Source organism: Myotis myotis, unplaced genomic scaffold (genome assembly GCF_014108235.1).
Source record: "Myotis myotis isolate mMyoMyo1 unplaced genomic scaffold, mMyoMyo1.p scaffold_m19_p_12, whole genome shotgun sequence".
Classification (NCBI taxonomy): Eukaryota; Metazoa; Chordata; class Mammalia; order Chiroptera; family Vespertilionidae; genus Myotis; species Myotis myotis.
In genome coordinates, this window is record NW_023416316.1 from 1,369,579 (window position 1) to 1,383,413 (window position 13,835).

General features: G+C 52.6%; 1 protein-coding gene across 2 annotated transcripts in view; it reads left to right on the forward strand.

Annotated features, from left to right (window-relative positions):
• Positions 1-13,835, forward strand: part of DDX31 (DEAD-box helicase 31) — a 58,194-nt gene that overhangs the window by 26,239 nt on the left and 18,120 nt on the right. For both annotated transcript variants that reach the window (XM_036329262.1, XM_036329261.1), the window contains exons 15-17: positions 3,735-3,785; positions 5,262-5,401; positions 10,053-10,134. In XM_036329262.1, coding sequence (XP_036185155.1) covers positions 3,735-3,785; positions 5,262-5,401; positions 10,053-10,134 — 273 coding nt within the window. The remainder of the gene's footprint in view (positions 1-3,734; positions 3,786-5,261; positions 5,402-10,052; positions 10,135-13,835) is intronic.

Below are 13,835 nucleotides of genomic sequence, written 5' to 3' on the forward strand. Positions count from 1 at the left end.
ACCCGGACAACGGGGGCCTGTACCCCGCTGATGGCTCCCACACACGGCAGTAATGACTTTTGGCAGGCCGGGGCGGCGCAGAGGCGAGCTCGCTGCGTCCCTTCCTCAGAGCGCCGGCGGCCCCTCTCCCTGTTAGTAAAAGCACTTTGTGAGGATCTTGGGTAAATAAATGAGTCATTTTAATCCAACTGACAGGCTGGCACCTGAGCAAGCTGCCTTCCATCTGTGCTCCTCCGTCTCGTGGAGGCGGCCGGTCGTCAAGCTGGGCCCTCGGCCTCACCGCCGAGTGTCTTTCAGAGCTGACTTTAGCGGTTCTGCAGCACAAGGGCTGGGCCTGAGCTCTGACGCGGGCGCTGAGGCTGAGGCCTCTGCTGAGTCCTCAGCAGGTCAGCTTCCTGGTGCCCCAGTGCCCGCTGATGCCATTGCAGGATCGGGGAGCAGGGTCCTGCCTCTGTCCCCCACCCCAGGGGGAGGGTGTGAGCGGGGAAGAGAGCAGGGCGGGCTGGTCACCACCATCCCAGTTCCTCCTTCATCAGGAAGTGACATTGGATTGCTGCTCAGTGTGGATATGCACGGCCTCATTTGATCTTCAGTCACCTCTGTAGAGAAATAGGGTGGATCCTACAGCCATTGTTAGGCATGTGAACTGAGGCTCGGGGCTCAGTTGACTCGCCCAAATCGAATGGCTGCTGAAGTCCGTCCTCCATTCCTGGAGCAGGGAGAGTACTTTTTCTTGCTCTCTGTGGCCGCCAGGCCCAGAATGGAAAGCCGTGCTTAAAGGCATAGCTGATCAAGGCTGAGTGGTGGTTGACTGTTGGTGAGGTCTCCCCTCCCCAACACAAGAAGTGGGACACAGGGAGGACTGTCTGAGCTGGTGCCTTGAGCCAGGCCACCGGCTGGGAGGCTGCGGTCTGCAGTCACTCCTAACTCACTGCTTCAGCGCATGTGCGCTCCGTGACTTGTGTGAACGTCAGACGCTATGTTAGAGATTCTTGGTTGAATTTACTAAATTGACGAACATTACATTTTCTGCAAAGCCCTCCTGTCTGTCTGGCTCTGGCAGCCCTTGTCTGCATGCAACCCCCCCTACGGAGCACGTCAGTAACACGTCATTTCTTAACAACGCCATCAGCTGTGGTCAGTGCAGAAGGCAGGTCCCGGGCCCCTTAGGGGAGCACTAGTTTTCTCAAAGGCATTGCTTGGGACGTGCTCGGCACCCTTCGTACATTAAACTCCTGTTAATGCGTCAGAAAGGCGGCCTGACGCCGCTGGGAGGAGAGCAGGGAAGGCTGACCAGCCTGTCCCGCCCCCGTGCTGGGCGAGGTGGATGTGGCACGGAGTCTCCCTCAGTCCCAGGCAGCGATCGTTTTAATGTGCTTCTTGCAGAAACTTGCATAGGATTATCATTTTTCAAAAAAGCCAACTATACATGTGATTCCTCAGTGGTACTTCAGAGAGGTGGGAGAGGAGGCTGCTCTTGCAAAGGATGCCAGTTCTCAAATGGGAGGAAGGTGTGCCAGACAGGAAGTCATCCCTCACAGTCATCAGGGAACAGGCAGGCACCACCCACAGAGGCGGAAACACTGGGTGAAAGGATTTGGGAAACAGTCTCCCAATTTCTTACTAATTAGAAAGGCGAAGGTGCCTTCAGATGCAGAGGCTGTTGGCGCCCCTCACTCCGGCGAGTGGACAGTCATCACCATACAGGACGGACAGCAGAGGGACACACCACCCCCACCTCTGCTGCAGCTGGAGCAACGTGCACCGGACTCCTCGGAGATAGTGTGACTCAGCACTGAGTTTCCTATGTAGAAGGATGTGCTTTTACTTAGGAGGCGCATCTGAAGTATGTAGGGGTACAGCGTCCTGGCGTCCCAGGGACTTTCAGTGGTTCAGAGAAGCGTGTGTGTAGAGAGGGAAAGAGGAGGCGGGCGCCCGGCCATCAGCATCGCCCCGGCCATCCTCATCGGCGCGTCCAGATGAAGGCAAACAGGTGCTCATTGTGCTACTCCAACTTCTCAGTAGGTGACATTTTTCTAAGTGAAAATCTGGGGGATCTATCCATCTATTGTTAAGAGGAAAATAAAACAAAAATGCAAAGAGAAAAGTGAAAATCACCCAACCCCTCTGCCTGGAGAGAAGTCAGTTGGCAGTTTGGGGGACTCTCCGGGTGCTGGTTCTCGGGGACCCACTGAGCCATCTGTCCGTTCTTCCACCCAGTGCTGCTTCGTCTGGGTGTGTGTTGCTGACCTATTTTCCCTTGGATTTCTGGTGGAGGAAACCAGACCATGTGTCCCATGGATTTGCCCTGTCTCTCCTCATGGTGGCTACCTTGCCCCTCCCCCCCATAGTTCCTCTAAACTAGCAGTTACGTCCAGACCCCTAATGAGGCCCGGGTTTGGGGGTTTGCTTTGGCACGACAGCCAGTCATCTTACTTTTTAGTTTGCAGACGTTTACTCAGTCTCAGCGTCACGCTTCCATCCTTCCTCTCCCCTTCTCTCCCTTCCTTTCCAGGCAACTATTTTTCTAAGCTTTTGGGATTTCCCCTTTATTATTTCTTTTAGAAATATGGGCAAATATACTTTATTTCCCTCATTTCTTACACAAAAGTATGTTATACACACTCGAAATGTACCCTAGTGAGTCTCCATGGGAACCCTCCCTCTCATGGCGGTGGAACCGTATGTAAGGGGCGGGTTTGCCGTATCAGGGTCACACACTGTCTCCTGCTAGACGTTGGGGTGTTTGCCAGGCCTGCAGCCACAAGCTGCCCACACAAACAGCCTTGTGCGTGAGAGGCCATTTGTATTTTTGCCAGCGTGTCCTCAGGATGGATTTTGAGACGTAAGATTGCTCTGGGTCAAAGGGTAAGTACATAGCAATTTTGCTGAATGTTACCAAATTCCCCACCACGGCGCAGGAAGGTGTGGCGCCTTCTCTGGGGTCGGAGCAGAGAATGTAATATGGCCATGGAATCAGCTGTTTTGAAGAGTGTGTAGGAAGTGCCCAGGACGTGTTGGCGGGTGCTCTTGCTCCGACTGGCAGCGTGAAGATGATGCCAGTGCAGATTGCTGGGGGCTGGAGGAGCCAGAACAGCTAGAGAGTGGGGTCCGCTTTGCAGGTGGCAACCAGCCGGAAAGAAAACCGGAGTCTCCATTGCTGTTGGAGTTTGGCCTGTCTGGCCCGCATTCCGGTTTAGGCGACAGAGAGGCAGGTGTTGCCTGGCCTTGCTGCTTGGAGGCTGCCGGCAAAGGCGCAGGAAATGCTTTGCGGCCACCTCCACGAGGGGTGCCTGGGTGACCTTCCAGAAGCCCACCTCAGTGCTGGTCGTTCGCTCTGCTGGTGGGCGAGGGATGGGGCTGATAACCCAGGAATGCATTCCTCATAGAGTGTCCCAGACAAAATGTAAAAGCGGTCAGACACGCTGGAAGTTTTCAGAATTCTTCCAAGGCACCACGGAGAACGACGCGTGTAAGGACCTGGGCTCCCTGCGGGGGACGGTCATGTGGGGAAGTGGCTGTGGCCACCTCACCAACGGGCTCCTAGCATTTACCCCTAGTCAGAACTTGGAACCACAGATGGACTGGTGGCTTCCTGAGGCCGTGTGCAGACGTGTGTGAGCGTGTGAGCGAGCATGTGAACCCTCTTCCTCTGCATGAGGTTATCGACGGATCTGTGACCCCCACATGGTTCAGAAACTCAGTCCTAAGCCGTCTTCTTTTCTGTTTTGAAGGATGTTGCAGCTCGAGGCTTAGATCTCCCTCAAGTCACATGGATTGTTCAGGTAATTTTTTAGTTGTTAAGGTGTGAGCTCGAGGCAGGAATATATGATCATGAGTAGATGCGCTGGCTTTAAGTAGAATAATAATTATTACCCTCCTGGGTGTTGCCCTGGTAACCAGGCAGCAACCGGCCGTATCTGCACAATTCTCCTGACATCTTTCCTTAACTCAGCCCCCCTGACTGCTGCAGCGAACAGCCAGCCTGCAATCGTGGGAGGGGGTCGCTCTCGGCTCCGGACTAACGCATGTCACACGCAAAGTTTCAGCAATTTGATAATAACAGGAATTCCCCGGGCCCCTGGGAGGCCTCATGGTGTCCAGGAGGAGATGGCTCAGCTGTCCTGAGAGCCGTGTCCTGTACATTGACCTGCAGGGGGCAATTAAGTCCCTGACAGCATCTCACACAGACCGCGAGCCTTAGACACTTTGCCAGAGGGTATGGGCGTTAGCGCTAGGGCCGGTGGTTTTAGTTTTGCTGTTTCTTTTCGTTAGTCTGCAGATGGTATTTTCAAGCCCTTCTGAGTGTGGGCCAGGGGAGACATGCCCTGTTTACGTGAATCATGGTTTATTCACGTTCTGGTGCAGCCACATGCCTGACACTGGTGGGGAATCTCTGCTCCCCGCAGGTGATCACTGGCGAGAGGCGCTGTCTTCCCGCTGGCCTCCAAGCGAGTTAAAGATGAGGAGGCGAGGGTGACTGGGATGTGTGCAAGGCTGGACACAGAGTCGGCCATGTAGAGCCTTATATTGTGAATATTGACCAGTGTGATCTGCCCTCTGACGTTTGATTCATGTAGCAGCAGAGGGTGAAAAGGGTCAGTTTTGATGATGGCGAAGTTCTTGCCGTAGACGACATGATGCTGTGCGCAGTTCATCCCGCTGAGTTCTAGGACCCCTTCCCTGAGTCAGGAGCACTGTCCGTGGGGCAGGAGCAAGTCCCTGTGGGGAGGAAGCCCTGCTCCACTGGGACCGAGGGCTGCAGGCAGGTGCAGAGACCAGCTCCTGGGGCCCACGAGCTGACCTCTGGTCCAGGTCATCGGCCCCTGGCTCTTTACCTGTCAGGCTCCTCACCTCCACTGCTTGTCTGCCAGGGAGTTGGCCAAGGTCATGTGGTCATCTGCAGAGGTTTCCCCACCTGCCCACGCGTTCACCTTGCACAGTCACCTCCGTGAAAAGATGCAAATAGGAAGCTGCAGGGACCTGTGGAGAAGTAAAATTAGAAAGGAGATACTGGGACGAGGAGACATCTCGTTTATCTGAAACTTGGCCACTGTTCACGTCGGCCTGTCAGAGCCTTGTTATTTCCAATGAAGCAGGAGTTTCAGGGTTGAGTGACTTCGCCTTGTGATTGTGTTAGGGTAACCATAGCACCAGGATTTAATTCCTGGGATACCTGGAGGCAGGTGAGGGGTATTGCACTTCCAATTAATGGCAGTCCCTTGATCTGTGAATGCCTTCATTTCTGTTGCCCTTTTTAGTACAACGCTCCGTCTTCAGCCGCGGAATACATCCACCGGATCGGGAGAACCGCCCGCATTGGCTGCCACGGGAGCAGCCTGCTCTTCTTGGCGCCTTCGGAGGCAGAATATGTCAGCTCGCTGGCTTCTCACAAAATCAAGTGAGTCAGAAACCTGAGCGGCTCCGGCTGATCTCACCTAATTAACTTTCTGTCGCTTCTTATAGCGGCTGGGCCTTGTAAGCTGACGAAGAGCCATTAACCCTTGTGATCCCTAAATGAGTCCCAGAATAGCCAGTGGCAACAGCCAAAACCCTTCATGCCGTCAGCACATGACAACTTCCATTGCGTTGCAAGACTAAGTCATAGGATGATCTGTCGCCTCCGCGTTTCATGCAAGGAGGCCCGTGTTTCGTTCTCTGACAGCCGGCTTCTTGTAGACTGTTCTGTTCACAATTTTTAATTCTTGCAATTAATGTACCTTTAAAGTTGGTTTATCTTTGTTTTATTTTGTTTTGTTTTTAATCCTTACCTGAGGATATTTTTTCCATTGCTTTTCAGAGAGAGTGGAAGGGAGGGAGAGAGAGAGAAACATCCATGTGAGAGAGGCACATCAATTGATTGCCTCCTGCTCACGCCCTGACCGGGGGCAGGGAGCAAACCTGAAACCCAGGTTGTGCCCTTGACTGGGAATTGAACCCGAGACCCTTTGGTGTATGTGCTGATGTTCTAACCACTTAGCAACATTAGCCAAGGTGAAGATGGTTTATCTTTGAAAAAAACAACACTTTTTACTCATCACACAATTCCCCTTCCCTCAGGAAAACCAACCTGGAAGGAAGTGTTTGGGTGGCCACTGGAGTGTGTGCACACGCGCAGGCAGCTCTGGCCCCCATCTTGTCAGGCCTGGGCAGGTGGCAGCGCCCCCCATCCCCTCCTGCAGCCCCGGCCCAGCCCTGGTCACGGCGCAGAGGACTCAGTGGCATGGGAGCTGCGCCAGGGGCTTCTGCCAGACCTGACTCCCTGAGGAAAGGCAGAGAAAGCCGCAGGGAGAGTGGCGCTTCCTCTTGGCCAGGAGTTACAGAGCAAGCGGGAGGAATCCACGGGAGCCGGGAATTAATATTTTATCATATTTTCCACACAGTCTCTGGCACCTGATGTAACAAGTCTAATAATGGGCTTCTAAAGTTTTTACTCTGGTCCACGTTCCAGAACTTCTGCTCAGACATAGCACAGCGGTGCACCCCATGTCCTGGGGGCACCCTGAGAGCCACCAGGAGCCACCGGTGACGCCGGCGCTCAGCTCTGCCGCGCAGCTGAGCGTGGGCCTCCCCTGCTGGTACTTCCCTTTGCCCAGGCCTGTGCTCTCTCTCAGGCATCCAGGAACACTGCAGGGCTCTCTCCTGGGAATTCATTGCCCCCCTCATCGGAACCTGCTCTGGGGGACCCCAGGCCACCCACTGGGAGAGATGGGTGCACAAGGTGGCCCCCCAGTACCTGCAGGGCTCTGCTCTCACCTTCGTGGCACTCTTTCGGGGTTGCTGGCGTGAGTGTTCATGGACTGCGGCTTATTCAGAAAAGGTGTCTGATCTCCTTGGGTGGGGCAGGCGGGGTCCACTCCCCGTGAGCCTGGTCAGTGTCGAGTGGGCTCATTTAATGTCTCTCGTCCTGACAGTTTCCCAGTGAGTGGTGGTTTCGTTTGTGTCGGGAACACCTGCATACTTTACCTTACTCAGGAGAGAGCTCACGCTGGCCACTCACTCGTCACCAAAAGCTTCATCTTGGACTTGGAGAGGAAGTTCAGAAGGATGAGGACAGGGAATACCAAGAGAGGGAGGGAGTGTAGCCTTGTGGAGGCAGGATACCAGCTGGTGTGAGAACATTCATTTAGGGGAAAGGCCTGTAGGGTCCAACCTCACTGGCTTCTGCCCCAAAAAGTCACCCATGGAAGTGCCTGTGCCCAAACCCCTGACTGCGTCTCGGGCTGGTGCGAGCCGCTCAGTGACGCTCAGACCCGGTCACGGTGCACAGCCAGGCGCCAGCGTCCCGTGTCCACGTGAGGAAGGGTGTTGTATGTTGGATATCCAATACAGACTGTTCTTTGACTTAATGCAAAAAAATGAAATCTCATAAGAACTAATGGCAGAGTGCACTGTGGAAAGAAGCAGATGTGAACATTTTTGGAATCCAAAAGGTATGCCTAAACATTTATTATTTATTTTTAGGATTTTTATGAATTGATTTTCAGAGAGAGGAAGAGAGAAATACCGATTTGTTGTTCTATTTACTGCTGCATTTTTTGGTTGCTTCTTATATGTGCCCCGACCAGGGATCAAACCTGAAACCTTGGCGTATCGGGATGATGCTCCAACCAGCTGAGCTACCTGGCCAGGGTGGAACTCCTAAATATTTTTTAAAAATTTAAAGGAGGAGAATGTGTGTATGTTTTATGCTCAAGAACCCGAGAGCCAGGCAGCAGCATGCTGGGATGGCTGATGAATTGTGGAGAAGATACGGGATGGCAGCAAGGCCCTCACACACCTTGCTGCCTGCTTCACACTGCGCAGTTCCCGTTAGCAGACGGGGCGAGAGACAGTGCCCTGCCTATGGCCGCCTCGTTCTAGACCAGCCGTGGGCAAACTACGGCCCGTTTGAAAGGAATAAAACTAAAAAAAAAAAAAGACCGTACCCTTTTATGTCATGATGTTTCCTTTGAATTTATATCAGTGCACACAAACACTCCATCCATGCTTTTGTTCCGGCCTCCGGTCCAGTTTAAGAACCCATTGTGGCCCTCGAGTCAAAAAGTTTGCCCACCCCTGGGCTAGACGCTGAGGACTTTGTTTCTAGTCCTTTGACTTCTTTGTACTTGCCAGCTCCTTCACTTGCCCCACTTTAATGAAAGGAGAAGTTTCTAATGAAAGGCGTCATTGGTTTATTAAAATGTAAGTGCTTCATCAAAACGTGTGTTTCTTAGATCAGGCATAAGACAGTTCCCTGAATTTATTTATTTACCCCTCCTCTCTGGCAAGGTGGGTGGCTCAGATCTGTTGCTAGAACCATCAGAAAGCAGAGCAGATGCGCTTTGTTCCTCAGAAGCAGAGGTTTCTGAGGACGGGAGGGCCCTCACACTGTCAGTCGCCCAGTGCACGCTCAGCTCCTGTTCCTGGAGGGTCAGTGGTCCAGCTTGTCATGCGGACCCGCACACCACATCGCAGCGGGCCCTGGCGGGCGTGCCAGCGCTGCCATGCACTGGGGAAAGCCGGCCTTCTGTGCCGTGTTCAGTTCTTTGTGTCCCTGACTGTGATGGCATTATTCCTTCTTTTCTGCCTGTTCAAGATTTGACCCCAAGTCCTTATGCTTCTTTTACTTTTGTATTCCTCCGTCATTTGTCCTCAAGAAAGAAAGGGATGAATAGAGGCAAGTCAGACAGTCAAAGGAAAAGATAGGATTGGGCTGTGTTTTCACCCCCCTTCAGACATCCAGGCATAAATAAGAGACGAGGTCAAAGCCGTAACAGTCCTCTCGCATATGAAGAATAGATTTCCCAAGAAATCATGGGCATTCCCCCACTCCTTCCCTCCAGTAAGCACTCTGCCTTCCCGGCTGACTCGTGCTTTTGTGCAAAGATTTCCCCTATCCACGGGCCCGGAGCTGCAGCAGAGGGGGCTGCGGGCTGGGGTGTGCAGGGATGTGGTGACACATTTCAGGTAAATAGCTGTCGGAGACGTGACATTTTCATTCATAGCTTCGGCAGAGTAACCTTTAGGGGAAAGGGGGAGCGGTGCCTGGTCCCACACTAGAGCTTGCTGTTCGTGTTTTAATCTGCCTTTACATTTTTTAACAAACAACAACGTGTGAGAAAATCACTTATTTTTTTTTATGATCTGTTTTTCTGCCCCAGAACTCCCCCTTCCTTTTCCCTTCTCCCTGGGAAGCGTCAGCCGCTCCCGGTTGCTTGGTCTCTGATACGTGACGGCACGCACTTCCCACGGCTGTGCGGTGGGCTCCACTGCAGGCAGGGCGACGGCTCTCTGGGCCCTCGTGGCTCTGGCCATGGCCGGTGCCCACATTCTTCTCTCGGCCGTTTGCACGTAGCTCTGCCTTCGCCGGAGAGCACGCTCCTCACCCCTAGTGTTTAAAGGACAGGCATGAAGGCCCGTCGGGCGGATTGGGAGGGAGTGGGCAGCAGGTGCGGCCCCGTTAACCTTCACTGGGTGTTCACCCAGCAGTTAAGGGTCCTAAGCTCGCCCCCGCCTTTTTATTAAATTCTAAACAAAAGGGACTATCTGAAATGTTTTTATGTCATCATCTCTTGCTCAAGTCAACGTAATATATCACTAACCAGGCCTGCTTATTTAGTATTTGAGACTTACTAAGAAACAACGACGTTTGTCCTGACCAGGTAGCTCTTTTGGTCAGGGGGTCGTCCTGATACGCCAAGGTTGTGGGTTGGATCCCGGTCAGGGCACATACAAGAATCAACCAGTAAATGCATAAATAAGTGGAACAACAAACTGATGTTTCTATCTCTCTTTCTCCATCTCTAAAATCAGTATTAAGAAAGAAAGAAAGAAAGAGGTGACCCCTATAAAGGAAATTCTAAATGCAGCCCACTTAAAACTCACCCGGGAGGAAGGGACATATTGGGACTAGTCCCCCAGTCCCTTCCTCCCAGGTTCCTGGGGGTGAGGCCAGGCCCTCCCTGTGCGGTGCTCCTTCTGCGTGACATCTGCCATGAGAAGGGCTGGTCCTGGGCGTCGGATCGGGGTGGTTGGGAGAGGAGTGTTTATTGTGCTCTTTCTCTTAACAGCACTTCTGAGATGAAGATGGATGATATTCTGTCTGTTCTGACAAGGGATGATTCTTTCCAAGCCAGACGAGGTGGTGGCCAGGTGAGCTTTATTATTTATTGTTTGCTGCCAACAGATGTGACTCACTTCTCCGCTTGGGGTGGCAGAGATTTTGCTGTGGACGATTGTTTCCTGTCATGTAAAGTGTACATTTGAGGGCCAGCAACATCAGATGAGGCCAAATCTGATTGTGTCTTTTCTCTCCATTGCTTCTGAGTGTTTGCTCGTCGCATCCAGTGCATGGGCCAGTGTCCGTCCTGGAAGTCCGCCCGGCAGGCAGGCTTCCCGCCCCAGGCCACTCCTCGGCCTTACCGCGTCCACGGGCATTTCCCGCCCAGCCCGGCGGGCCCTCTCCCATTGTCACCAAGGACAACTGACTAGGCCGTCCACCCAAGACAGCATGTCTCTTTTCAGACACACTTAGTTCATCCATTTGCTTACTGTGTGCAGTACACAGAGGGAGAGGAAAGGTGAATCAGTAAGAGGAAAAATGTTTATTGCCCGTGCAGTTCCGTAAGGGGATCCTGAGCAGCGGCCGCTTCTTCCTGAGGCTGTCTTCCTGCCAGGCAGGCACCCCCCAGTCCTGCACTCAGAGCGTCACGCGTGTGAGCGTGTGAGTGAGCGTGTGAGAGTGAGTGTGTGGTGGTGCTCTCAGTAACTTTGTCTGTGATACACTAATTATTTGGATATTTCACATTTGTTTTCTGATGCCTGAGGATAGACTGGAAAATCAGAGCCAAAGAGACCAAGCTGAAGAGGTTTTTTATCTGCTGGTGTGTGTGTTAATTTGGATAGATATTCTCCCCGAGTCGGGGACTGGATTTGACTGGCCCTGACTTAAGTTCTCTTGGTCAGAGAATACGTAGGGAAAGGAGAGGAATATCCCAGCGTCTGTCACCTCTGTGGGTTCTGGACTCGGGACTACACGAGGCTGTTCACAGGCTCGGTCCCATTTCACCTCCCACTCTGTAGATGAGGAAGCCGAGGCGCAGAGGTGAAGGGACATTGGCCAGGGCACACTAGCCCTTCGTCCTCCTGGGATGCAAGAGCAAGCGGTCTGATTTCAAAGCACACATCCTTATCACCAACATCCTCCCTTGTAGTAACCAAACCAGGAAAATGGAACTACATTCCTTTTTATATAGGTCATGGAAACCATTCTTATAGAAGTGAAAATTGGTCAATAAATGGCACACAACCAAGCTCCCTGTGAGTAAGAAAAGTGATTAAAGACTCAGCTGATCAACAAGCTGTTTGAGGCGATGTTTCATGGCAAACCTCCCAGCACAGTGGACTAGGACCCCCTTTCCTAAGAGTGGACGATCAAGACAGTTGACCAGTGACAAGGGCACGCCTGGTCTTGACGCCTCTGCTCTTCTGGAGCGATTGCAGGTTCTAGTTAGGGTTTTTATTGCCTCCACAACTTTCCTGGTGGCCCCGGAGAGCTCTGCGGGCTGCACAGGGCCCCGGGGGAGCTGTTTGAGGGGGCCGTGGGCAGAGTGGTTCGGAGCGTGGCCTCAGGTCACTCCTGGTCCCCTTCTCAGCGGTGTGACTGGGCACTGCTGGCCCTTCTAGTCCTTAGTTTCTTCGAAGTAAAGATGACGGTGGTTTCTTCTCATGAGGACGCTGGAGGATGGAGTAAGAAATAGCCCCAACCCCGGCACCGCTACCAAAGGGCATTTGGTTATTATTGCTGTGGTTCTTACTCATCATTGTCATGTTGTCACATCAGTTCATAGCAGATGTGGCATCAGAGCCCCGCAGTGACACCAAGCCTTCTGCCGTGGCACCAGGAGCGGCAGGTTAGCATCTGCCTGCTCCTCGGAAATGAGAGCAAAGCGGTGAGGCCGCAGCTGAGACAGGAAGGTCCACTCAGCCCCTCTTCACGGAGACGCTCTGCGCCGGGCCCTGGTGGAGGTGTCAGCCCGGGTCGTGGGGTGCATTGTGGGGCCTCCTTCAGGATGTTCCCCAAAGGAGGAGCAACGCAGCTGCGGTCCCCTCTGCTCCTCAGGACACGGGGCCCTTTCCTAGCATCCGCCCGCTGTGGCCTTGCAGTCAGGTTTTCCTCCAGCCTGTGCCTGGCTCGAGGCCAGCCCTGAAGCCTGCTGGGCCCAGAGGGGCTAGGCCCAGGGTTGCACACTTGGGTGTGAGTCCTTGCTTCACAGCTAGTGGTTCTGCACTGGGGGCGAGTTAGCCTCTCCCAGCCTTGGTTTTTCCATCTGTAAAATGGGGAGAACCAGAGTGCCCATCTCGTAGGGCGGTCGGGAGGTTTAAATGAGTCAAGGCATAGAGCTCCCTGCACACACTCTACACCCCAGGCTCCTGCCCTGATGGAGTGTTTTGATATTTTTAAGGTTTGATGGTCTTTGTTTTTAGAAAGAAAAGTGCTAGGCAAGGGTGGGCATTCATTGACACCAAAACACCCAGTTAACTTAGAAAATGAAACTACTCTTTCTGGGTTCTAGGCGTCCTGTTGATGAAAACCTGACTTGTTTGACCCATTTTAGCTTGAATTCAGAGGACAAAGAACAAATAAACTAAATTGATAATATTACTCATGATCACATGGATACACAGCCTGACAGTGTTGTGAACAGCAGGAGGAATATAGTGGGGGCTGGGTCCGGCTTTTAGTTCTAGTTGCCATAGTGCAGTGCATCTTGTTGGCTGTTCTCAGCTGGGCAGCACGGCCAGTGCTGGCAGGTAGGAGTGGGCCCGGGGGACGGACCTTGCCTACACGTAGCCGGGCGGCTCACTACACTGCCCTCCCCACTCGCCTGGCTGAAGTCCGTTGTAAATGTCCCTTTGGCATGTATGTTTCTGGGCTCTTGTGAACAGGAAGCAAACCGGGGAAGCATCTGTAAAATGTATATTTCATATTTAGGCATATAAAATATATATAGCCGCGCCCGGGTGTATGAGTTCACCCACCTACAAAGAGAATACATTTGATCTTTCAACTTTTCTGGGAAGCACTCAGAAGTTTCTAGGGAATAAAACTCAGCTTGGCAATAAAGTGATTAAAACAAAATCATTCCATTTAGTTTTAAAATGCTTTAGAAGTTAGCAATATCAAGACACATGCTTCCCTCCGAAAAGCCACTCTCCCCACTACTGCTCCCACTTAACACTTTTACAACAACAATTGGGTGCAGTTATCTTCAACTCATCTGTTGTTTCTTGATAAGCGTGGGATTGCTATCTTCAGTCTTCAAAGCGGGCACGTTCCTGTGAGATTTTTTGTCCTGTGAAATAGGCCTGTAAACTTACTCTAACAAAAACCTGTCACTGGCCTCGAAAGACATTGAAATTAAAATAAGATCACCAGCCCTTGCAGCGTGCCCTTTGATCGTCTGTTCTCTCCAGATCAGCAGGGTCTCCCAGACAGAGGGCCTGAGTGCGTGCAGCTGTTGGAAACGTGGCTCCAAACGGCCTCGGTCCACTCGTTGCGGCTGGCTTCATTAGCCAGCACGGAATTGGTGCCTTCGAGGTGCCAGAGCGTCCTGTGGGGCTCACGTGCCCTCAGGGCCTGACCCACCCTCATTAGGGGAGCAGCTTACCTGTCTGGGCTGAGCCGCACTGCGTCACTCTGCCCCCTGTCTTCAGTTTAAATTTAGACTGTCCTCCCCAAAAGACAACTGAGAAGTGCCTCACTCACTCTCAGGAGGGGCAGTTTTAAAATAGAGTATTTCTGGGAACGGGTGGGGGTAGCAAGGCATGCTTTTTCCAAAGTATATTTTCTG